At 30.9% G+C, this 27247-nt stretch overlaps 2 protein-coding genes across 2 annotated transcripts; one reads left to right on the forward strand and one right to left on the reverse strand.

The window, feature by feature from the left end:
* Positions 1-222: 222 nt before the first annotated feature.
* On the forward strand, positions 223-13574 carry LOC134698913 (mucin-2-like). The gene is made up of 3 exons (XM_063560591.1): positions 223-321; positions 8904-9077; positions 10656-13574. The coding sequence occupies exons 1-3, from the start codon at positions 268-270 to the stop codon at positions 12981-12983; spliced, it is 2556 nt and encodes an 851-aa protein (XP_063416661.1). The 5' UTR covers positions 223-267; the 3' UTR covers positions 12984-13574.
* Positions 13575-25336: 11762 nt separating this feature from the next.
* On the reverse strand, positions 25337-27247 carry LOC134699072 (uncharacterized). The gene is made up of 2 exons (XM_063560759.1): positions 26626-27247; positions 25337-25728 (listed from the first exon to the last, which is right to left on the reverse strand). Exons 1-2 carry the CDS (start codon positions 27173-27175, stop codon positions 25337-25339), a joined length of 942 nt encoding a protein of 313 aa, XP_063416829.1. The 5' UTR covers positions 27176-27247.

Consider the following 27247-nt stretch of genomic DNA (forward strand, 5'->3'; position numbering starts at 1 on the left):
TGCTTGTTTATTAAAGGGATTACCATCCTTGTCAAGGATACAATGACAATAGTCTATTATTTCTTTAAATTAAACAGTATAAATGATACCTAAATAACAACAATAGGATTAAAGACATCTTCATGTAATACACTAGATCTAAACTCTCAATAAAAATATCCAGAGGGGTCTAAATAGTTTTCCTCACATTAAATCCCGAATTAAATTTTCTATGATACTTTAAACTTATCGCACTCTCACATCTTACTAATATAAGAAGTAAATCGAATGAGGGTTAGTTCAGAAGGTGCGTTTTTATGTCACCTAACAAGACTTATTAAGGTAAGATTTGCTTTTTTTTCTCATTTGTATCGTCTTAAATAAATTATTAATGATATTTTTATTAAAATTTATTTGTCGATGTAGTAAAATACAAGGGGAACGGCAATTTAACTTTAAAAAAAAGGGGGGGGGGGGTTAAAAAAAATTGTAAAGAGATATTCTGCTCCCCAATTTGTTCTGGTCAAGCAAACAACAAAAAGATATATTTTAAGTCCAGATTTCCCCCATTTCTTATAGTGTTAAATATTGAAGAATAAAATTTGATTGACAGAATTGATAAAAACAAGTAAAACTTTCTGACTTAGACAACAACAAAAAAACATACCTCCATGAGATAAAATTGTTGCTCACTAAATTTGGAAGAAAACAAATACATGTACAAATGCAAAAAAAAAGGTGACAATATACATAAGTGCTAATGTATGAGTTACACAAAAGTATGGCATTCTGTTTTAGATAAAGAAATACTGCAGTAGAGTTAATTTATTAATTTTTTTTTACTATAATTGATTTTTGAAATTCAAAAAAATGTAAAACATTGCGAAACGAATTTTGAAAAATACCTTTTCACTTATTTATATTAATATTTTGTTTATTTGTATGTTTCCCTACCACCTTTTAATTAAAATTTCTTATAACACTAGATATTCAAACCTTATTTATACTAAAAAAAATATGGAGAAAATGTCAATGCGAATGAACTAAGTTAACATTAAAATAATAATATAAAATCTTAAAAGAGCAGAAGATATAATAACAACCTTCATATTTATTTACAAAAGGGTATTCAGCATTGAATGGAGGGTTGATACCACATCTTCTTATATCTATTAGTCTGTTTTCTGCCATTTGGTCGGGTGGTTAAAATTACTGAATTCTTCTGTTATTACGGAAGCCTTTTAGGGCCATGCCAGTCTACTTTTTACAATTTAATATAAAAAAAACTATAAATATGATATAAAACATTATTAATTTGATATAACAAATTATTAATTTGATATAACAAATTATTAATTTGATATAACAAATTATTAATTTGATATAACAAATTATTAATTTGATATAACAAATTATTAATTTGATATAAAAACATATTATTTTGATATAACAAATTATCAATTTGATATAACAGATTTTCAATTTTGATATAACAAATTATTTATTTGATATAACATATTGTTAATTTAATATAACAAATTATGTATTTTATATAAAGATGGTTAATTTGATATAACAGATTATCAATTTGATATAACAATTATCAATTTGATATAGCAAATTATCAATTTGATATAACAAATTATCAATTTGATATAACAAATTATCAATTTGATATAACAAATTATCAATTTGATATAACAAATTATCAATTTGATACAACAAATTGTAAATTTCCCTTCAAATAGCGTGGTTTTATCATAAAAATGATTGATTAAAAGTTCAACAACCCGAACTGGCGCATTTCGTGTATTAATTTTTCGTGTATTAATTGATTGTTCATCGTCCGGTAACAAATATAAAATGCATTTTCAAACCTCAATTTACAGGTTTTATGTTACTATCACCAACCCCCCCCCCCCTTTCCTTTTATTTGAGAGTATTTTTGGGACTTGTTTCTAAATTTCGCATATGGAACCTGGTGCCTTGGAACGAACTAATATAAGAGAGAAAAGGGGGGTCTTTTTTATCAACTTATATTGCATATTTTGAAGTCAAAGCGAAACGACGAGTTCTATTGAGATGTTGGTGTTTATCAAACATCATTCAATCCATCACTGCATTTGTCTTAAATGAATTTGTTTTAACATCAATTTTTTATTTTTATTTTTTTTATTAAAAATAATGTACTATGGATTTTTTTTCGCCTTTTGCGAAAAACAACAATCTATTTTTTTGCCGACAAGTCGAAAACAATTTTTTTTCTTTCAATTTTAGCATTACATATAATGGCAGCTGAGGGTGAAACAAACAATTTTTTTTTCGCAGAGTCAAAAACAAATTATTTTTTCTCTCCAAAAACTGGAAACAAACTTTTTTTTTTTTTTTAAAACATAGCCCCCCCCCCCCCCCCCCCCCCGAAAATCAAATGGTTGCTGACTTATATCAAAAGACGTGCAGAAAATTTGATACACCGTTTATGTTATCACCAAAAGACCTATACAGCAATTAAATGTATGTGAAAGTATCCTTTAGGCATGTATAATACTTGTTGAATAAGGGGTCAACATCTTTGTCAATAGTACAATGAAAACAGTCATTTATTTCTCTCAATTACACGGTATAAAAGATACATGTAATATATTGAAAAGAATTAACGGCATCTTCATGTATTACACTAGACCTAAGTACACAATAAAATTATCCAGAGGATTCTAAACATTTTTTCTCACATTTAATCCCGAATTACATTCTATTTAATACTTTCAACTTATCGCATTCAAATGTTTATCTAACGTGTTTCAGTTTGACCTTTATTATTTAGTCTTATAACGACTTGGCTATTAGACATTTTAGTTTGACCTTTATTATTTAGTCTTATAAAGACTTGACTATTAGACATTTTAGTTTGACCTTTATTATTTAGTCTTATAACGACTTTTGACTATTACACATTTTAGTTTGACCTTTATTATTTAGTCTTATAACGACTTGACTATTATACATTTTAGTTTGACCTTTATTATTTAGTCTTATAACGACTTGACTATTATACATCTTAGTTTGACCTTTATTATTTAGTCTTATAACGACTTGACTATTAGACATTTTAGTTTGACCTTTATTATTTAGTCTTATAACGACTTGACTATTAGACATTTTAGTTTGACCTTTATTATTTAGATTTATAACGACTTTTGACTATTAGACATTTTAGTTTGACCTTTGTTATTTAGTCTTATAACGACTTGACTATTAGACATTTTAGTTTGACCTTTATTATTAAGTCTTATAACGACTTGACTATTAGACATTTTAGTTTGGCCTTTATTATTTAGTTCTATAACGACTTGACTATTAGACATTTTAGTTTGACCTTTTTATTAAGTCTTATAACGACTTGACTATTAGACATTTTAGTTTGGCCTTTATTATTTAGTCTTATAACGACTTGACTATTATACATTTTAGTTTGACCTTTATTATTTAGTCTTATAACGACTTGACTATTATACATTTTAGTTTGACCTTTTTATTTAGTCTTATAACGACTTGACTATTATACATTTTAGTTTGGCCTTTATTATTTAGTTTTATAACGACTTTTGACTATTAGACATTTTAGTTTGACCTTTATTATTTAGTCTTATAACGACTTGACTATTAGACATTTTAGTTTGACCTTTATTATTTAGTCTTATAACGACTTGACTATTAGACATTTTAGTTTGACCTTTATCATTAAGTCTTATAACGACTTGACTATTAGACATTTTAGTTTGACCTTTATTATTTAGTCTTATAACGACTTGACTATTAGACATTTTAGTTTGACCTTTATTATTTAGTCTTATAAGGACTTGACTATTACACATTTTAGTTTGACCTTTATTATTTAGTCTTATAACGACTTGACTATTAGACATTTTAGTTTGACCTTTTTATTTAGTCTTATAACGACTTGACTATTAGACATTTTAGTTTGACCTTCATTATTTAATCTTATAACGACTTGACTATAAGACATTTTAGTTTGACCTTTATTATTTAGTCTTATAACGGCTTGACTATTATACATTTTAGTTTGACCTTTATTATTAAGTCTTATAACGACTTGACTATTATACATTTTAGTTTGACCTTTATTATTTAGTCTTATAACGACTTGACTATTAGACATTTTAGTTTGACCTTTATTATTTAGTCTTATAACGACTTGACTATTAGACATTTTAGTTTGACCTTTATTATTTAGATTTATAACGACTTTTGACTATTAGACATTTTAGTTTGACCTTTATTATTTAGTCTTATCACGACTTGACTATTAGACATTTTAGTTTGACCTTTATCATTTAGTCTTATAACGACTTGACTATTAGACATTTTAGTTTGACCTTTATTATTTAGTCTTATAATGACTTGACTATTAGACATTTTAGTTTGACCTTTTTATTTAGTCTTATAACGACTTGACTATTAGACATTTTAGTTTGGCCTTTATTATTTAGTCTTATAACGACTTGACTATTATACATTTTAGTTTGACCTTTATTATTTAGTCTTATAACGACTTGACTATTATACATTTTAGTTTGACCTTTATTATTTAGTCTTATAACGACTTGACTATTACACATTTTAGTTTGACCTTTATTATTTAGCCTTATAACGACTTGACTATTAGACATTTTAGTTTGACCTTTTTATTTAGTCTTATAACGACTTGACTATTATACATTTTAGTTTGACCTTTATTATTTAGTCTTATAACGACTTGACTATTATACATTTTAGTTTGAACTTTATTATTTAGTCTTATTACGACTTGACTATTAGACATTTTAGTTTGGCCTTTGTTATTTAGTCTTATAACGACTTGGCTATTAGACATTTTAGTTTGACCTTTATTATTTAGTCTTATAACGACTTGACTATTAGACATTTTAGTTTGACCTTTATTATTAAGTCTTATAACGACTTGACTATTAGACATTTTAGTTTGACCTTTATTATTTAGTCTTATAACGACTTGACTATTAGACATTTTAGTTTGACCTTTATTATTTAGTCTTATAACGACTTGGCTATCAGACATTTTAGTTTGACCTTTATTATTTAGTCTTATAACGACTTGACTATTAGACATTTTAGTTTGACCTTTATTATTAAGTCTTATAACGACTTGACTATTAGACATTTTAGTTTGGCCTTTATTATTTAGTTCTATAACGACTTGACTATTAGACATTTTAGTTTGACCTTTTTATTAAGTCTTATAACGACTTGACTATTAGACATTTTAGTTTGGCCTTTATTATTTAGTCTTATAACGACTTGACTATTATACATTTTAGTTTGACCTTTATTATTTAGTCTTATAACGACTTGACTATTATACATTTTAGTTTGACCTTTATTATTTAGTCTTATAACGACTTGACTATTACACATTTTAGTTTGACCTTTATTATTTAGTCTTATAACGACTTGACTATTAGACATTTTAGTTTGACCTTTTTATTTAGTCTTATAACGACTTGACTATTAGACATTTTAGTTTGACCTTCATTATTTAATCTTATAACGACTTGACTATAAGACATTTTAGTTTGACCTTTATTATTTAGTCTTATAACGGCTTGACTATTATACATTTTAGTTTGACCTTTATTATTAAGTCTTATAACGACTCGACTATTATACATTTTAGTTTGACCTTTATTATTTAGTCTTATAACGACTTGACTATTAGACATTTTAGTTTGACCTTTATTATTTAGTCTTATAACGACTTGACTATTAGACATTTTAGTTTGACCTTTATTATTTAGATTTATAACGACTTTTGACTATTAGACATTTTAGTTTGACCTTTATTATTTAGTCTTATCACGACTTGACTATTAGACATTTTAGTTTGACCTTTATCATTTAGTCTTATAACGACTTGACTATTAGACATTTTAGTTTGACCTTTATTATTTAGTCTTATAATGACTTGACTATTAGACATTTTAGTTTGACCTTTTTATTTAGTCTTATAACGACTTGACTATTAGACATTTTAGTTTGGCCTTTATTATTTAGTCTTATAACGACTTGACTATTATACATTTTAGTTTGACCTTTATTATTTAGTCTTATAACGACTTGACTATTATACATTTTAGTTTGACCTTTATTATTTAGTCTTATAACGACTTGACTATTACACATTTTAGTTTGACCTTTATTATTTAGCCTTATAACGACTTGACTATTATACATTTTAGTTTGACCTTTTTATTTAGTCTTATAACGACTTGACTATTATACATTTTAGTTTGACCTTTATTATTTAGTCTTATAACGACTTGACTATTATACATTTTAGTTTGAACTTTATTATTTAGTCTTATTACGACTTGACTATTAGACATTTTAGTTTGGCCTTTGTTATTTAGTCTTATAACGACTTGGCTATTAGACATTTTAGTTTGACCTTTATTATTTAGTCTTATAACGACTTGACTATTAGACATTTTAGTTTGACCTTTATTATTAAGTCTTATAACGACTTGACTATTAGACATTTTAGTTTGACCTTTATTATTTAGTCTTATAACGACTTGACTATTAGACATTTTAGTTTGACCTTTATTATTTAGTCTTATAACGACTTGGCTATTAGACATTTTAGTTTGACCTTTATTATTTAGTCTTATAACGACTTGACTATTAGACATTTTAGTTTGACCTTTATTATTAAGTCTTATAACGACTTGACTATTAGACATTTTAGTTTGGCCTTTATTATTTAGTTCTATAACGACTTGACTATTAGACATTTTAGTTTGACCTTTTTATTAAGTCTTATAACGACTTGACTATTAGACATTTTAGTTTGGCCTTTATTATTTAGTCTTATAACGACTTGACTATTATACATTTTAGTTTGACCTTTATTATTTAGTCTTATAACGACTTGACTATTATACATTTTAGTTTGACCTTTATTATTTAGTCTTATAACGACTTGACTATTACACATTTTAGTTTGACCTTTATTATTTAGTCTTATAACGACTTGACTATTAGACATTTTAGTTTGACCTTTTTATTTAGTCTTATAACGACTTGACTATTAGACATTTTAGTTTGACCTTCATTATTTAATCTTATAACGACTTGACTATAAGACATTTTAGTTTGACCTTTATTATTTAGTCTTATAACGGCTTGACTATTATACATTTTAGTTTGACCTTTATTATTAAGTCTTATAACGACTTGACTATTATACATTTTAGTTTGACCTTTATTATTTAGTCTTATAACGACTTGACTATTACACATTTTAGTTTGACATTTATTATTTAGTCTTATAACGACTTGACTATTAGACATTTTAGTTTGACCTTTATTATTTAGATTTATAACGACTTTTGACTATTAGACATTTTAGTTTGACCTTTATTATTTAGTCTTATCACGACTTGACTATTAGACATTTTCGTTTGACCTTTATCATTTAGTCTTATAACGACTTGACTATTAGACATTTTAGTTTGACCTTTATTATTTAGTCTTATAATGACTTGACTATTAGACATTTTAGTTTGACCTTTTTATTTAGTCTTATAACGACTTGACTATTAGACATTTTAGTTTGGCCTTTATTATTTAGTCTTATAACGACTTGACTATTATACATTTTAGTTTGACCTTTATTATTTAGTCTTATAACGACTTGACTATTAGACATTTTAGTTTGACCTTTATTATTTAGTCTTATAACGACTTGACTATTACACATTTTAGTTTGACCTTTATTATTTAGCCTGATAACGACTTGACTATTAGACATTTTAGTTTGACCTTTTTATTTAGTCTTATAACGACTTGACTATTATACATTTTAGTTTGACCTTTATTATTTAGTCTTATAACGACTTGACTATTATACATTTTAGTTTGAACTTTATTATTTAGTCTTATTACGACTTGACTATTAGACATTTTAGTTTGGCCTTTGTTATTTAGTCTTATAACGACTTTTGACTATTAGACATTTTAGTTTGAACTTTATTATTTAGTCTTATCACGACTTGACTATTAGACATTTTAGTTTGTTTCAAGGTTTCATTGCTTCTATTTGCTTTGTTTTAATTTTGTTTGTTTGATTTTGATTTAGCTTGTAGTTTTCTATTCTTATTCTTCTCTTTCGGTGCAGCTGGTTTTTTTTTTTTTTGTCTTTTAAAATCTACTTAGAGAGCAACCATTTACTGCACTTCAAGGGGAAAAGGGCGAGGGTATGTTGTTATTGTCTGAACAATTTTATTTCGTTTTTCAAAGCTTTCAAACACTATTTTGGGGTTTAAAATCGAACACTGTAAGGTATTGATGAAATCTGTATACAGAATACTTTTTTTCCTCTGCTCAAACAGTTTATTTCATTTTAATAACTTAATGATTTGGGAATTAGAAATATTTTTTAGGAACCACCTAGGCTCCCCTCTTTGAAGTTAAATTGTTGTTCCATTTACCCGTTGGTTGCGAAATTAACGTACTTATCCACGTGTAAAGTCTCAAACACAACTGGTTGTTACTGTAGAATCTTTAATATTTGGCTTTGCAGAAGTCATTCTTTGCTAACAAGAATAAAGAAATAGACTTCACAATTTTGATATATTTTTTTTTGCCTCGCAATGCGGTTTACAAGCTAATGCTTCACTTAGTTTGAAACAATTAAGGTTGTACAAATATTTTTTCGTAGTTTTATAAGGATGCATTTTGTGTAATACGGCACTGGTATAAGAAAAATGCCACATTAGAAGATTTTAATTTTAATAATAATCAGAATATAAATGTTCAGCTCCTTAGTCCTAACTTCAACTTCTCAAAAAGACATATAAAGTAATATACCAATTATTTACTTACAGATGAAATTGCTAGTGTTGTTATTGATTGCCTCTGTATGCGCAGGACGACGCGCAGGTTTTAGTAAAAGAGGAAGTCACCACTACACAGGATCATGTAGCTTCAATCTACCATGTGACGTTAAAGACAATTCGCTTTATGCATCTGTTGTATTCAAGCGTCCAGCTTATGTACAAGTGAGTATATATAAAATCAACACCAGATTAGTCAGTTTCTAATCAAATCTTGTTAGCTGTTTATAAATAAAAGTGTTATATTAAAAAAAAAGTATAAGTCACCGAGAAGTCAGAAAAGATATTTCAATTTTAATGCAAAAAAGTGTTAGTTTTGCTCCAAAAAGAGAAAATTTTGAGCTTTTTCAATGCTATAAACATTTTTTAAGACATCTGAGGCCAAAACTAATAGTGCAACAAATAAAATTTGTAATGAAAAAATGCGTAAATTTTAGCTGAAGTTTTGTACCCTCGAGCCCTGTTTTTTCTTATCAAGACATTAACAATACATGAAAATAAATGCCAGAAATATTTAACATTTTACTCGGTTTTACTTTAATTATTCATCCCTTATTTTAATTAACTTTGTGTTTGCATTGTATCATAGATCAAATTTATTCGTTTAGTGTGTGTTAATTTGTGTGACTACGTTTTTTGATTGAGTTAAGACATTTCAATGTATATTTCTTAGTGTGTCTTTCTATGTTGTGATGCTGCACTATTGTTTCAGATGAGCGAAAATGTTTCAAATTGGTTCCATATACACGTTTAATCCCGCTGCAATTGTTTGCACCAGTCCTAAGTCAGGCATCTGTTGTTTTGTAGCTGTCGTTTGTTTGTGTGGTTCATAAGTATTTCTAGTTTCTCGTTTTTTTTTATATAGATAAGACCATTGGTTTTACCGTTTGAATGGCTTTGCACTAATATTTTTTAAGTCCTTTATAGCTTGCTGTTGGTGTGAGCCCAGGCTCCGTGTTAAAGACCGTACCTTGACCTATATTGATTTACTAAATTTATAAATTGTGACTTAGATTGAGACTTGTCTCATTGTCACTTATACTACTTCATCCTATATCCAGATAGTGTTTTTCTAAAGTGAACGAGATACATATAGATTTGTCAGTCCCATCGTTTATGGTAAAGGTTACAGCGCTTACAGTATACTAGTATGTAATTTACTGAAATAAGGGCAAATTTTCGATTCCATCACTTAAATCTCTGATTCCTTTCACGGATTTGGCTATACTTATAGACCTTTTGGATTATAGCTCTTCATCATTTATATAAGCTTTGGATATCAAATATTTTGGCCACGAGCATCACTGAAGAGACATGTATTGCCGAAATGCGCATCTGGTGAACGAAAATTGGTACCGTTAATTTTATTAAAATTTATAGCTCTGTCACAATTGCATAAAAGCTATAAAATTTATTATTGTTGTAACAGTATCAGATAAAAACACTGTTTCGTTTAGCACAATTCAATGAAGAACTCACCACAGCTTAATGTATTAATCTTGTTAAAAGAATTAAAGACAACACATTTAATAATTTAAATGCTTCTGAAGCGCTTTTATTGATTTACCTTCATGAGGAACGCTCAAAGCCAAATATTTAAAATCCGAGGATGTGTAAGTACCGGAACCGTTGTAGAGCTATATGACAATAATACCTAAAATTGGTAGCAAATTGACAGGTATATGATGCAAGACATGAGACAGCATTCGGTTACTATGTTTACATTTTCATTATTTCTTACAGATGGACCAACCTTTCGGGATTGTAAAGAAGGAACTAGACAGTAGGATGTATATGTTTAAAAACAACGACAGAATTTCGGAGGGAAACGTAGATGTTCCATTCACTGCTACACACAGAGGTTCAATTAATTATGATTGTGATATAATTTATTACGATTGTGATGATTCTCCAATGCCCGCAACACCTACCGATACTGATAGTATGCGCTCTACTACAATTGTACCTCTAGACGGATCTGACAAAGATGTACAAAACGTTGTAGCAGCTGATATTTCTTCGCTACCAGAGGTACCATCAGGATCTTTATCATCAAATGCACCCTTGACAATGCCTCCTGCACTAGATACATCTAGTAAGAAACTATATGGAACCTCAACACCAATAGACACCGCAAGGCCTATTATTTCTTCTAATAATCAATTACAACCTAAGCCAACATCAAAACCAATTAGCTTACCCACAGGATCTTCTGCAAATATAAAAACACCTTCCGAAGGAAAATACGGAGGAATAAAATCAACGGAAGAACCCATTGAAGAATTAAACAATAAAAATGACAAAGACTTTGATTCTCTTGTAGATACACTCAAATTAGCTTCAACAAACATCGCTACAGTGACTTCTTCGTCATCAAACAATCCAATTAAACCAACAATAAAAAATTCTTTACCAAATAAATCTGAATCCGTCACGAAAGCTTTGCCACCTTTGTCAACTGAGACGGCGACAAAGCCTTCTCCAACAGCAAAACAAACAGACATGCCACCAATGGTGCATTCGAAAACATCAGACATGCCACCGGTTAAGCCTTCGAAAACATCAGAAATGCCACCAATGAAGCCGTCGAAAACACCAGAGAAGCCACCAATGGAGCCTTTGAAAACATCAGACATGCCACCAATGGAGCCTACGAAGACATCAGATATGCCAACAATGAAGCCTTCTAAAACATCAGACATGCCAACAATCAAGCCTTCTAAAACATCAGTCATGTCACCAATGAAGCCTACGAAGACATCAGACATGCCAACAATGAAGCCTTCTAAAACACCAGACATGCCAACAATGAAGCCTTCTAAAACATCAGACATGCCACCAATGGAGCCTTTGAAAACATCAGACAAGCCACCAATGAAACCTACAAAGACACCAGACATACCAACAATGAAGCCTTCTAAAACACCAGACATGCCACTAACGAAGCCTTCTAAAACAACAGGCATGCCAAAAATGAAACCTACGAAGACATCAGACATACCATCCATGAAGCCTACACAAACACCAAAGAATCCACCAATGGAGCCTTTAAAAACATCAGACATGCCACCAAAGAAGCCGTCGAAAACATCAGACATGCCAACAATGAAGCCTTCTAAAACATCAGACATGCCAACAATGAAGCCTTCTAAAACATCAGTCATGTCACCAATGAAGCCTACGAAGACATCAGACATGCCAACAATGAAGCCTTCTAAAACACCAGACATGCCAACAATGAAGCCTTCTAAAACATCAGACATGCCAACAATGAAGCCTTCTAAAACAACAGTCATGCCTCCAATGAAGCCTACAAAGACATCAGACATGCCACAACTGAAGCCTACGAAAACATCAGAGAAGCCACAAAAGAAGCCTTTGAAAACATCAGTCATGCCACAAATGAAACCTACGAAGACATCAGACATACTATCCATGAAGCCTACAAAAACACCAAAGAATCCACCAATGGTGCTTTTGAAAACATCAGACATGCCACCAAAGAGGCCATCGAAAACATCAGACATGCCACCAATGAAAGCGTCAAAAACACCAGGAAAGCTGTCGAAAACCCCAGAAATGCCACCAATGAAACCGTCGAAAACCTCAGACATGCCACCAACGAAGCCGTCGAAAACACAAGAAAAGCCTTTTAATACATCAGACAAGCCACCAATGAAAACAAACATTTCGATTAAACCAACCACTAAAATTGTTTTACCAACTAAATCTGAATCTGCAACGATAGCGATGACGCCATTGTCAACTGAGACTTCGTCAAAAACTTCTCCAACATCAAAACCAACAGACATGTCACCAATTGGACATTCTAAAACAAATATTTCAATTAAACCAACAACAAAAATATCTTTACCAGCTAAATCCGAATCCGCCACGAAAGCGATGCCACTAATGTCAACTGCATATCTAATAAAATCTTCTTCGACAGAAGCCCCCAACCTCAAAAGCTTGAAAAAACGCTTACTTCGACTATTAGAAAGAAGATATATCGACCTTCAATCGGAAGAAGAAGTATTAAGAAATCTGTCTGAAAACAACAATAAAACTTAAGCAAGGATAGAACTATATCTTAATACACTACGGAAGGATACCACGTTTCATATTTACTCATATTTAGAACAAAACCGATCTTTTGGTTTAATCTAAAAAAAACTCAAGTGAGAATTTTTAAATGGTGTTTATCACACGAATACAAAATAAACAAGTAATCCTGTGTTAGGATGCTAACACAAAAGTCACCAAAACGGACCCCAAATCATTGTTCTACGGTATCCATGACGCCACATAACCTGTGTGTAAAGTTTCATTAAATTTAAAGGATTTTGATATATTTCACATTTTTGCCGTTTCCATGGTTACGGCGGCCATTTTGGTAATTTTAGAGTAAAAAATTATGTCTACATTTGGTAGGCAACATTTGTTTTCAGTTTCATCAATTTTTAAGCATCTTGAAATGTTTTGACATTTTTGCTGTTTCCATGGCAACGGCGGCCATCAGTTTGAAAATTCGAAACTCAAAAGTCAAGTCTACATAAGCTAGGTAACATTTGTTATAAGTGTACGGAGTAATACAGTTAAATTTATTGTATAGTAAAATATTTGAAATAGAATTTTGAAACCAATATTAAAGACTTAAATTCATTTAGTTTTAGATTTTTTATTGTTTGTATGTATTTGTTTTTACTTTCAAAATGTGGTACCTGTCAGTTCTAATTTCACCCAAAAAATAAAGAGAGTAACTATACTATAGCTATCAAATATGCCTTCAGTTGTCAATCCATATCTTTGACACGTCATAGACTGATTGTACATCTATTGAAGCTCACCGGTTATTGTGAAAATGCATGGGTAAATGTCTGACTGTCGTCTCGATGCGCAATGGGAATGAGGCATGCATAGCAGACGCTTGTCATCAACCTTATGACCGTAATGACACATTTGTAACGCTTTGTTTGGAATTCATGTTTATGCATGGCATTCCCCCTTATTTATTTTACAGATGGACTGTACAGACACTAATCCGATTTTCTGACATTTTCTTGATATACTAGTAGGCAAGTTTTTTTTTTATTTACTTAACTTAGTAAATTGTTGGTATTGTTAAACTATATTTTAAAAATTCAAGTATTCTTATTGAGCTGTTTTCTGCTCTTTTGTCGGTTTGTTGTCTCTTTGACATATTCCTAGTTTTTCTTTTCAATTTATAAGAATTTCACATTCCTGTTTCCTTTTTTTGTCATTGGGTTGACACAAAAAGTTAGAGATTGACAGATAAACATCATACACCAAACAGCTTTACAAAGCATTTATAATACAATCTTTGGTATTCCAACGTTTAACCTGCAACCATCAATCTTATTATCTACAAATAAGAGTATCAATCAATTTCACAGATATTCCTGTGATATACAAAATTCTAATGCTGTTTCTGTATCCTGCTTCTATAGTAAGGTCCGACACTACAGTCATGTCCTAGTGCATTTCTATGGGACAAAAATCCAACCCACGCTTTCTCAATATTATTTTTACAGTGTGTTGTACTTCTTTTAGTACAAATTATATGACAATTATAGAAAACGTCATAAGCTCTTACTCAAAATATGGACAATCATAATATTTAGGGGTCTTGAAATCTGTTGACAGCTTCCAAAATGCTAATTTTTCACCATTTTCAGCTGTACAAAAAAACTACTTGACTTTCAAATTCATGACCCAATGTTTTTTAAAAGTGGAAGTTCAACCTCTACTTGCTTTTTGAGGAATAAAACATAAATAAATAAATTTGGAAGAGATATGAAAAAATAGGCAAGAAACACACTGTCCACACTAGGGACTATATTTGTAGACAAACGAAATCAAAGGACGATAACTGTGTTCCTAGACCATATAAGGTCGGTTTTAATCAAATAAATGTGTATATTTTATTCGGTGTCCCCATGTGGTCTAAGCCAATGTTATAGTGAATCAATCGACACAGTCATTTGGTGGGAACATCAATTTGAGCTTTGGAGTAGATTTGATAGAGCAATGTTATAAACAGGGAGACGCGAAATAGTAGTGTCCCAGAATGAATCTTCCAGAGTTTCAAAGCATTACAGTAAGGCAGGAACAACCGTTTAATCTGGTTCCAAACTGCTAGTAAGGGTATTGTTTTTTATCCCTTCGAAATACCAGACCAAAAGACAATACCAAATACATCATCAACAGAAAATATTGACAGGCATAGTAATTTGATTCTTCCTTTTCAAATCTTATACTATATAGTATAACATTTCATCATGCGTTAGACTTGTACATATTTATGAAACATGAAATCAAAATAAAAGAAGTGATCTTAACTATACTTAATGAATTAAATTTTTGCATTTTGTTTGTTGTAAAACATTCAACGCTAAATTTCAATTTTTCTTCATAGTATATGAGTATTATAACAGTTAAACAACGTTGCAATACTACATCATGTCGTAGTACCTGTTTATACTTGAATAAAATCACTTCCTTCACTCTGTCCAGAACCAAAGACCCCTCTTTCAACTAAGCTATTTCATAAACTTTCGGGTGTTGTCTCCTATCGTCGGCTTTATCTAGGACTGTAACAAAATAAATGATATAAAGTGGTTGGGAGATAGTATATATGTTCAGTTCGTCTTTTAATTATACAAAATAAACTCACTATAGATACTAGGATTAAATTTTGTATTTATGCCAGACGCGCATTTCGTCTACAAAAGACCCATCAGAGACGCTATCACACATTGTAAAGTATAATAATGCTACTTTTCGTGAAGTCATTCAAAGGTTTTATAATGTTCATACTTCTTTATTGTTGTTTACTCTTCGGTGTTTGTTTCCCTTGGACATTACAGGTAACAACTACGTGTATAAAGAGCTTTTCATTAATTATATGTGCATATTTTTTTCTTTGAATACATTCTACCTATTGGTTACCTTCGGCTGTTGTCTGCTCTATGGTGGGGTTGTTGTCTTTTTTACACATTCTTCATTTTTTAAATTTTAAATAAGTCAGAAATGATATTCAAAATTTTGGTAACGTGACAGTGGGTGCACACTCGTCCCGTTGACTGATAACGTTTGATGTTATTCCCTTATTGAATTTACTTTGGAGCTAGATATTTTTGTTATATCCAGGTAAAAAAGACATTCGATAACTTTGGTCATATGGCTTTTAACTTCCCAACATATTTACGCATCTCTTTCTAATTGTAGGGTTTGAGCGTTCTCATGAAAGTATACCAGAAAAGCGCGTCGGATGAACGTATCCATCAGAGGCTGTGTTGGCATTTACTTCGCTAACGCCTACATGGAAATCCCGCTTTATTATTTTATATAAATGCAAATAAGTAAGTTACAAAAAAGTTTTATCAAGTTTGGACTGAATTTTAGACGTTTTAATCGTTGCCTCCAGTAAAATATTACTAAAGAAACAGTGATGCAATCCTGCCTTTGATATAAATCAAGATGGATACGATACACTAGGCAAAGTTTCTAAACAAGCTCATGGAGCTTATATGCATTAATTGGATAAGTTTTCGTATTAATTCGTTATTATTTCTTTCTCTGCCGTAATATATTATAGGTCAATTATTTGTTCTTAACAAGAACTTAGATGCTGAATTAATGACGGTTTTACTTTTTTGTAATGTATCACATCGTGTGTACACTGTAAACACTTACTGTTTGCTACCATACTAGCATATTAAGCTTTCACATTAAAAAATGTAAAACCAGTATTTTTAATCTTTTTTCTTGTACAAGTAAAAAGATAAAAAATACTGGTTTAACATTTTTTAATGTGAAAGCTTAATATCCTCATGCATAAAATGCAATGCATGAACAATATGTTACGCGTGCCTAGAAAAACATTGATAAAACGAATACTCTGCCCATAGGAACCCTAAATAACATAAAAACACAACTTAGTATATAAGTCATAGGCATTTATTTATCATTTATCATTTTAATCCTCCGAAAAAAATCTGTCCCTTTAAAGCCTTAATACCATAGAAAAATAAAAAACGTAATTGAGACGATTTTTTTCTCAGATTTTATGCTAAATATTTGCACTTTTAACAGCCAGCTGTGGTGCAGAAAGATTAATCCGAAAGTTGTTATCCACAAATCAATATGTAAACAATATAGAAAGTTCTACTTATATACGCTTAATTTAATTTCTACAAACAACGCATATCAAACATATACTGCATTATATTTTTTTTCGTATTTTTTCGATAACGTTACTTTCATTTCTATGAAAATAGTCAAGACAATGAAAAACATTGCGTTTTATATCCTGGCGATTTTACCAATTCTAGCTTATACCTTCGGTGCTAGTATCAACTTTAGTCACCAGAGTGGTATATCAACTAGCTGTACCAACGGAAAATGTAAAACGGTATCTGATAGAGGCCATGTGTCTGTAGACTGTAAGAACGGGAACTGTAACAAGGAATATTCCAGCACTCAATGTAAAAATGGCAAATGTACCCATACTGGTGATACTGGACCCACGAAAGACATACCTGAACCAAAGTGGGACTATATGGGAGGTGGTTTCGATTCATCAGACTTCGGAGATATAAGTGGAGGGTATGGGTTTGGAGGCTTTCGGGAGTGTCATGATGGACAGATTGAGGATATGTATTACGAAAGCATGTTTAACAGGTGCTACAAAACAGTATGCATCAATGGGTTATGGAAGGATCAGTCATACCGGGGACGTTGTCATAAATAAGTAGGTAAGAAATTTAGAATTAAATGGAATGTGAAAATGGGGCTTGTGTCAAAGAGATCACAACCCGACCAAAGTGCAGAAAGGTTGCTTTGATATTGCTCATTCATACTCAGATTGGAATAAAATCATGTTTCAATAACGATTCCGGAAAGAGTTATATATTTACCATATTAGTTAAAGAAAAGTATTCTTATTATGTTCCACGGCTACATGGTTTCATCAAACAATGAACCAAACTTTCTATTTTTGTATAGTAATTTTATAAGAGGGACGAAAGATACCAAAGGGACAGTTAAACTCATAAATCGAAAATAAACTGACAACGCCATGGCAAAAAAACGAAAAAGTGCAGACTTTATTTAAGCTATACAGCTATTCATTTCGAGTGAATACGTAATATTTTTTTTCCGGCGTAAAATTTACCTTGGAGGAAATTTGGAGATCAAGAATAATGCAATCGAGAAAAGAATAGAATAAGTTTTGATGAAAGGTATATTTACTGTACTTTTGTATGGCTATGTTTATTTCTGTATGGTTGTTCGGTCATAGAAGTTTTGACTAAAGAATAATGTGTAGAAATAGTATAATTATTTAAAAAATCCACAACTTACAGAAAGGATTATGATATATGACTGGAAAGATTGCACACATTGTATTCATGAAAGTTTTACGTTTAACATTTAATAAGATGGTTAAACTTGTAACAATATTTTACGCTTCTTGTGTAGTAAATCTTATTAACATTATATAAACTTTATTTTCATATTCATAACACCTTAGTACATACGATATAATACCATATGTCGATTCTAGAACTTGTATGTTAATTCTTTTTCTTGTTATTAACATCCCGCACAATATGTTGCAGTTGGTAGTGATACATTGGAAAATGTATAATCATCAGTTTTAGAATATCACCCGATTTTTTTAGTATAATATAGATTATGTTCCAACTTCTAAAAATCTACGTAAATAAGTCAATATATCAAGAAGGTCCAAGTTTTTTCTTGCTTGCTTTATTATGTGCCACTATAGATAATTTATGTAAATGCCTGTTAATCCATGAATAAAAAAAATAAATTATAATAAAAAAAAAAAAGGTCCAAGTCAAATTATAACTACCTACCAGACTGTTAGCAGTCCAAACATACCTTTAACAAACAGTCCAATAGTAGAGTAGGAATAATCCAGAAAAAGTTATCTGGAATAAATTTTGCACAAAAGATAAATTCTTATCTTGTTTCTATTTCAAAATAGGATGGTTATAAATATATTTTTGTTTCTATTACAAAGATGTGGACGTTTGAAAACAAGAAAATATAATGGCTTCATCTGACATAGTTCAAATTATAATTTTACATGGACAATGTTATCTACACTGTACACGTACAGAACGCCAAAAAGTATAAACATTTTTCTTTTTGCGATTCGATTAGCAGATAAGCATCATACAATGTATTGCAAGGGTATATAACTAATAATTATATACGTTCTTGACAGAAGAAACATCCCCATATTTTTTTTCTTCAGCAAGCAGATGCACATGTCCACTGTGCAATGTTTTCACAAACACCTCACCTTTGTTATCATTGTTGCTGAATTTGAAACTTCAAACAAAAGTTTTAAAATCAAAAAAATGTTTTCTGCAAACTTTATCCGTTTCATTTGTTTAGTTAACAATGAATTCATAATTTAGATAAACTGCTGCTTCCCAGTGAACATTTCTTGCTTTTAAAGTTATTTTGTATAATCCACATGTAATGTGTCGTAAGGAAAGACACGGTATGCATCACCCAGGAGTTATGCATTCAGTTAAACAAGGATAATATTGCCTGTAATTTTGTCATTTATATCAATAACTGATTACAATTATTGCAGATATGTAAAACAATCTAGTAGGAAAATTGTAGTAAATTGTTCTATATTCCTGCAATGATATTACGATGTAATAGAATAATGCATTATCATATTCATATATGTCATACATTATATGTTTTTTTCGTCATTAGCGAAAATAAATACACACTGTTTGTTTTTACATGTATCTAATCCTTTTACCTTTGTATAACATTTACATGAATGTAGTAGAATTTGATTTCGCTTAATCCTATCAAAGTTCTACCATGTATGTCTACGTTATCCTCTTGTAAGACATTGTTTTTGTCAAGAAAAAAGTGGTATATGGAGTATGCATAGCGTGTGAAGGAAAACTAAAAGTGTATTATTATTACTACCGCGCAATACCCTTATGGGAAGTCAAGCCGTTGTATATATAAAAAAAAACCTCGTTGTCGATTTTGATATCTATCTAGCTCAGGTGGTTGTCTCTATTTCCCATTAAGGCTCAATTAGTATGTTTTGGAACGTGCAAGTTGCTGTGGCGTTTAACCTTTAAGACGATTTCGTTTATCTTCTTTATGTTCTACAGCTGTTATTATGGAAGTATTCAGCCGTTTTGTTTATCCGTAAATCAATACACCAATAATGTTTTAAAAATGTTAAATGTTTTTCCTTATTGACGGTTTATTGAGTTCTGAAAAACTGCGCAGATTGTGTTGTATGATTTTCTCTTTATAAGAGAACGTTATTATTTTAAAAAGATAATTTGGCTAAAATAGGCAAAGCAATGAAGTACATTGTGTGTTTCTTTACAGCGATTCTATTGTTCGTCGTAGCTTATACGTCTGGCAAAGAGACGGGTATGAGCTTCAGCCACAAGAGTGGTTTGTCATCAATATGTATAAACGGAAAATGTAAAACCGACGAAAACAGGGGGTTTGTCTCCCTTGAATGTAAAGATGGCAAATGTAAGAAAGAATATTCTAATACGGTTTGTCATGATGGAAAATGTACCCATACTGAAAATCCCGGATCTAAAGAAGACATTGCTGAACCAAAGTTTCCAAAGTTTCCGGATATAGGAGATGCATTTAAGTTTTTAAACTTTGGTGGCATAGGATTACCGATTGGAGAGTGTAAAGACGGACAAATTGATAATATGTTTTATGTTAAGCTATTTAACACATGTTATAAAACCATCTGTGTAAATGGATTATGGAAGGACAAGACTATCAATGGACCTTGTTATGAAGGTTAATGTGAGTTGTGTCACTCGTTCGATATTTGTATTTGTTTCCTGGACTGTTTCAAATATGTTTGTGTATGTATTTGACAAAGTCTGTAATACCTTTTGAATTTGATTAGGTCAATTGATGTGCGCTTTTTTTTAATACTACATGTACTTATATGTAATGTTTAAGGATGGTCAATTAGTAGTCAATATTTTTAACAGTGCTTGAAATGATATGGAGAGGGTCATTTTAGAACATTTTATTTTATGTGCTTAAAATTGGTAACAAAAGAAAGAAAGTTTAAACAGCTCGACGCCTTTTGTATTTTTGTTATAATTTATGTATGCATCCTTTTAATTTAATTTATAGCATCAATTTTTAAACAATGTGCATATAGGAAAAATAAGTTAGTTGATAAATCTTTAAAAATCTACAATGCTAATAAATAAATCATTCTTGTATCTTATCTATTTACCGATTATTGAAATACTGTTTCTTGTATATAACAGAATTTCGCAGGCTATTTGGATGAAATAATACCAATAAATATGTAAAATCTATATGAAGCCTTTTTGAAAGCTTACGATAATGTTTTTTTGTATTTTGTGATATTTTATTCACCCCTTTGTTTTTTTTCTCTGATGCTTTTTTGTACTTGTTTTATGGAATGAGGACATGTTTGAAGTTTTGTTTCACTATCTTTTGTTGTATAACAGGTGACGTAAATGGAAAGCTGCTTGTTTTTTTTGTGTTTTTTTTTTAAATAGGTGTTGTTTTTTTCTATCATGAATTTGTTCTTTTGTCATTTCGAGTTTTCGATTGGAATTATTTTTTGAACGGTAAATTTTCCCGTTATTTATACATAGGATGTAATATTTTCATCACCCTGCCGAAACGAATGTTGAGATTAATATGTGAACTAGCACTGTAACACACACTATTATTCAGCTTTTCTCCTGTTCGTCTTATTTGATCACATTGCATTAGTATTGATATATGTACACTTGTGTATTGTCATTTATTTGAGCTATGCTATTAAAACGTTTGCTTTGATATTATGTAGAAAATTGGTATCACATAATTATACTTATCTTTTCAGATAGAAGGACACCATATAGAGAGGTATATCGTCTATACAAGAGACAAAGATTTTCATAAATTAAAATTCTTAATTTGAATCATGATGTTTGTTATTTCATGCTACAATTTCAATATCTTCCAAATCGAAAACATGAATCATCTGGAAGAACGAATAACTGCATAAAAATCGAAAAGGAGCGACTATTCCGAAATCGGAAAAACATGTGACAAAAATATGACCACGATAGCTTAAAAATTTAAAAACAATCAAAAGAACAAGCAATATGAAAAACATTCCAAGACAAAAACAATATCATGCAAAGAAGATCCGAGTATTACATCAGTTGGTCATATCAGATGCGGGAAATTGACATGATTACATTTCCGGATGCGGGAAGCGGGAATATAAAAAAAATATAAAAAAATCTGTTTTTGGTCATTTACTTTTGGTATTTATAATACATTGTGCTATGGTCAGTTTTTGTATTCCTTTCTTTCTTTTATGCTTATTTGATTTGTCTATAGAGTTATTATCTGAAATGTTGTTGTAAATTTTTGTTGTTGACATAGTTGTTTGTTTTAATAGTAAAAACGATTGTAAAACAATGTTAACTGCTGTAACCCTATTTTTGACATTTGTATCTATAATGTCTGTTTCATTTTCTCAAACATAATTGTCAATATAATAGAATTATATGAGACTGTCGTACAATTAAGAGGTTTATCTGGCTTTAAAACAAGGTTTAATCCACAATATCTGCAAAAAGAAAAAGAAATAATGCTTTCTTAGTTAGTCGACAACAAATGTTTTGTATAGAAAATGATAACAAGGAACTCTCAAGTTTTAAAAACAAATGGAGGTTCCGAAAACGATGTTGTATTTGATCGGTGCAATGTATTCTATAATTCAACAGAAGCAATTATTAGGTCTACTGTGATTGTTGTGAGATATTTTGAAATCTTCACCAGACAATAATCGTGTTTGATCAGATTGATAGGTTATTATGCAATGAATTCTCATTACACGACCGATACTCAATATTGTATCTGGATTTAATTTCTTGAATTGAGAGACTGAAGCTACGCTGTGCCGGAATTGTCTTTACTTTAGTAAGTGCATTAAAACACAGAAATTTGCCAATGAAAAAAGTTAGAAAAACTTTTTATTACAACTGTTGTCTTGTAATCAGGTTATATTTAAAAAGGAAAATCAAAAATATACTGACCACCAAGGGAAATTCAAAACAAAAAGTCCCTAACCAAATGACAAAATCAAAAGCTCAAAACATCAAACGAATGGATAAAAATTGTCACATTCTTGAATTTGTACAGGCATTTTCTTATGTAGAAAATGGTGGATTGAACCTGGTTCTATAGCTAGCTAAACATCTTACTTACAGTTGCATCAAATGCCATTATATTGACAAGAAATCAGACACTCTATGTTTTATAAATATGTGTACACCGAGTGTTTTCCACGTATATCAAACATTCTTGTTCCAGGACGTTGCTCTTTTCATCAAAATGCGAGACCGGCTATACATTATCTAAGCAATGACATTATGCCGATAATGTACAGCACACTACCAAATGCATGCGCATACTATTGTAGGATACGATAATGTGTTTGCTATTCTGACATAGGCAAAAATATCGTGTTTAAGACCATCCTCTTACATGTATCAAACTTTGTCAAACGAAAATGGATAAGACATTGACACGTCAATTTATCACTGATTTGTATGTTCGTTATTGCATATGGTGATCCCAATATTCAAAGGGAAGTCAGCGTTATCTATATAATGCTTCCTTGGATAAACTACTATTTATGACATCGTTCGGACAGCTAATTCTTAGAGATTGTCTGCTGGAGAAATTAGTTACATAGTGTGCTAGTGACCTAATACGGTATATATGGGGTCAGCAAATTCCATATGGGGATTCGCTCTCACCCCATATGGAATTTGCTGACCCCATATATACCGTATTAGGTCACTAGCACACTATGCAACGTATTTATCTTACCGACTATCTTAACGTGTGAAATTTATCAAAATGAGCAAGTCCTCAATACTGTTAGCATTAAGAAACTACTACTATTGATCCTACAAAAACAGATACCAACAATAACAACTTTTCAGGGTTAAATGTGTTATATGAATTTATTTCAATCTTAATCATCAATTTCTTTGTCTGTTGAAACCTTTACGATTTTTTTCTCAGTACCGTTTTGTTTTTATAAAGGGACGTAACACCACTACTAACCGTGTATGAAATAAGCCCCGCCTCCCTACTCCCTTATATGGAATATAAATGGACGTAACTTCACTACTAACCGTGTATGAGATAAGCCCCGCCCCCCTACTAACCTAATATCAAATATACACGGTCTCCACGAGGGCGCTTTTAGCCAATCAAATTCCTAGAAATGAATAGGACTAGAATCATTCGTCAATATTTTCACACGGAAGAGTACCCCTTCTATCTCTTAAATCGGTCATTGCTATTCATTGGTAATATTTTTCTGTAAAGGCTTTGTTGTTATAACCTTACTTTTGTCACATGTGAAATTTTAGAATTATTGTAACAGTCCATATCACATATTAATATTCTTTGAAATGACACATCTATACAGTCTCTGTGGAAATTGTTTACCCATGTCATTTTTGAAGTTTTAAAATGATACAAGCGTTGTTCGCTTCTTATGTTGTACTGTTATACCACTGTCCCAGGTTAGTGGGAGGGTTGGGATCCCGCTAACATGTTTAACCCCGCCACATTATTTATGTATGTGCCTGTCCCAAATCAGGAGCCTGTAATTCAGTGGTTGTCGTTTGTTTATGTGTTACATATTTGTTGCTCGTTCATTTTTTTTTTACATAAATAAGGCCGTTAGTTTTCTCGTTTGAATTATTTACATTGTCTTATCGGGACCTTTTATAGCTGACTATGTGGTATGGGCTTTTCTCATTGTTGAAGGCCGTACGGTGACCTATAGTTGTTAATGTTTGTATCATTTTGGTCTTTTGTGGATAGTTGTCTCATTGGCAATCATACCACATCTTCTTTTTTATATTTTATAAAGTTGCATATCTATTAGTCCATATAAGTTTGACGACAATTTCAAGGCCCTGTCCCATATGTTTTGGTCCATAGATTTTAAATGAATTAGCAATGTTGCTGTACATCGGAGTGTCAAAGACTCTTTTTACAAAAATGAGTTGGTCTGTTCAAAAATATTGGTTGCCACAGCATTATATTTTTTGTTATTTTTTTACGAGTGCTTTTTAAATTTGAAGCTTGTCATAGAGTATAGGCTTATGCCAATCGTTCTTGGTCTCTTTGTGTCTACTTTGTTAAATATGTGTTTAAATGTTGCGATCTGCATGATCATTGCTTTTTAGAATTGAACGCATGTAAAGGTTTTATTAAAAATACATTTTTTTTATAGCATTATTAAAGAAAAAGACCAATGAAAATAGTGTCTTTTCGACGTTAATTCAATTTAATCTAAATGCTGAAAATGATGACCAATTTTCGTAAAGACCAACGCTTCCATCAACATTTCTAACGTTAATAGCATCACCAACATGAAGTTCAACAACTACAGCTCCTGTCCCTGAATTACAATTTTGTGTAGAACCAGATGAACTTCCTACGTAATATTCGAATTGTCGATTGTTTATATAAATTGCAAATCTGGAATTGCTTTCTGAACAAATCATCACTGTAACAAGAATTATATAAAGTCCTTTCTTCTCACAAATAAAGGTACCAGTATTCTTAATCGACGACACATTAGCTATGCCATATGAGGATATGATCGAAGGGAATTTAAGCTGGTAACCATGTGATTTCTTTCCATTTCCTGTACCAAATCCTGTAAAACCAACTGAAAAAGAGGATATTGCAAGGTTTATTACTTTTTTCAAAATCAAATAATTAATAAGCTAATTCAACTAAAACGTTATTTTCAAATATTAAAAATGTTTGTCTATGGAATCAAACAAACACTTTAATTTATTTAATAAATGTTTTAGAATTCTAAATTCTGATTTTTACGTTACCCTTTATAAAAGTACTAAAATTATTTTTTATCATCGGAAACATGGCGATCGGGGATAAATCTAATATCCTTTTTCTGGTGATTGCCGCCTTATCTACACGGATAAGAACCCTGGCAATGATGTTTTGAAGACTCTTTACCTGACTTGCATTTTTTACATTACCTAACGCAACCAATTTTCCTGTAAAAGTCTCAAGGACAAGGTATATTTAGGGCTTATTTGATCCTATCCACTCAGCAAAAATAAATCATTGCCTGAAATTATTACTATAAGTAATCATTAGATAGAAGGCATTTGAGAATAACAGCCAAGACTTGATAACAACTCTCCATCCAAGTCAAAATTTGTAATAGTTAACCATTATCGGTCTTCAACTCGTAGCATTGGCTCTCACCGAACAGCAAGCTATAAAGGGCCCCTAAAAATATACTAGCGTAAAACTATTCTAACTGGAAACCAACGGTCTAATCTATTACAGAAAAAACGAGAAACGAGAAACATTTATGAACTACATCAACAAACGACATTCACTGAACATCAGTGTCCTGACTTAGGGCAGATGCAAACCACTGTTTCTTATGATTGCGATAATTATTAAATAAGACAATATCTCAATATATTGAAATTGAAAGAATAGGTATTAGCTCATTTAAACAATGAATCCCTTATGATTATGAGTGACATGTATGAATTATTATGGTTATAAATATCGACAAACTAACCATATTCGTCATTTTCTTTCATTCTAGCATTTATAAGACTCTGATTATTTTCCAGTGATTTGGCAATGCTCTCCAGTACGATAATTCGTTGTTTAGTTGCGTTTTGGTCATTATACATTGCAATTAAGTCCTGGATACGTGCCTGGTTACTAACCATTACGGATTGGACATCGGCTGTCAAGGTTTGAACCTTCTGTTTAACGTTGCTTAACGTCTGAATTTGGTCGATAGATTTAACTTGTTTAAGATTCATAACTTCCTGTTCCAACAACGAGGTCTTGTTTTGGGTAGAGGCCAACTCCTGTTCTAATTTGAGTTTCATAGATTCAAATTTCAAAGTCAGCTGCTGATATTTTGATTCCAGTTCCTCTGTCTCATTCCTTGACTTCATCATCGGTGGTTGAGTGGACATGCTGTGACAGCTATTGCACTGCTGTGCCAATTTATCAAATTTTGCATCAAAATTTAACACATATTGTTGCAACTGCATTCTCGTTTTTCTTTCATCAAGAAAGAATCTAAATAGTGTTTCGTAGTGGCCATCAGTCATTAGTCCATTTTTAGGTGGTAATGATGTACTGGAATCAAGCAGAAAAGCACCAGAAACGGAGAGTACGCAAGC

This window comes from Mytilus trossulus, unplaced genomic scaffold (genome assembly GCF_036588685.1).
Source record: "Mytilus trossulus isolate FHL-02 unplaced genomic scaffold, PNRI_Mtr1.1.1.hap1 h1tg000024l__unscaffolded, whole genome shotgun sequence".
Lineage (NCBI taxonomy): Eukaryota > Metazoa > Mollusca > Bivalvia > Mytilida > Mytilidae > Mytilus > Mytilus trossulus.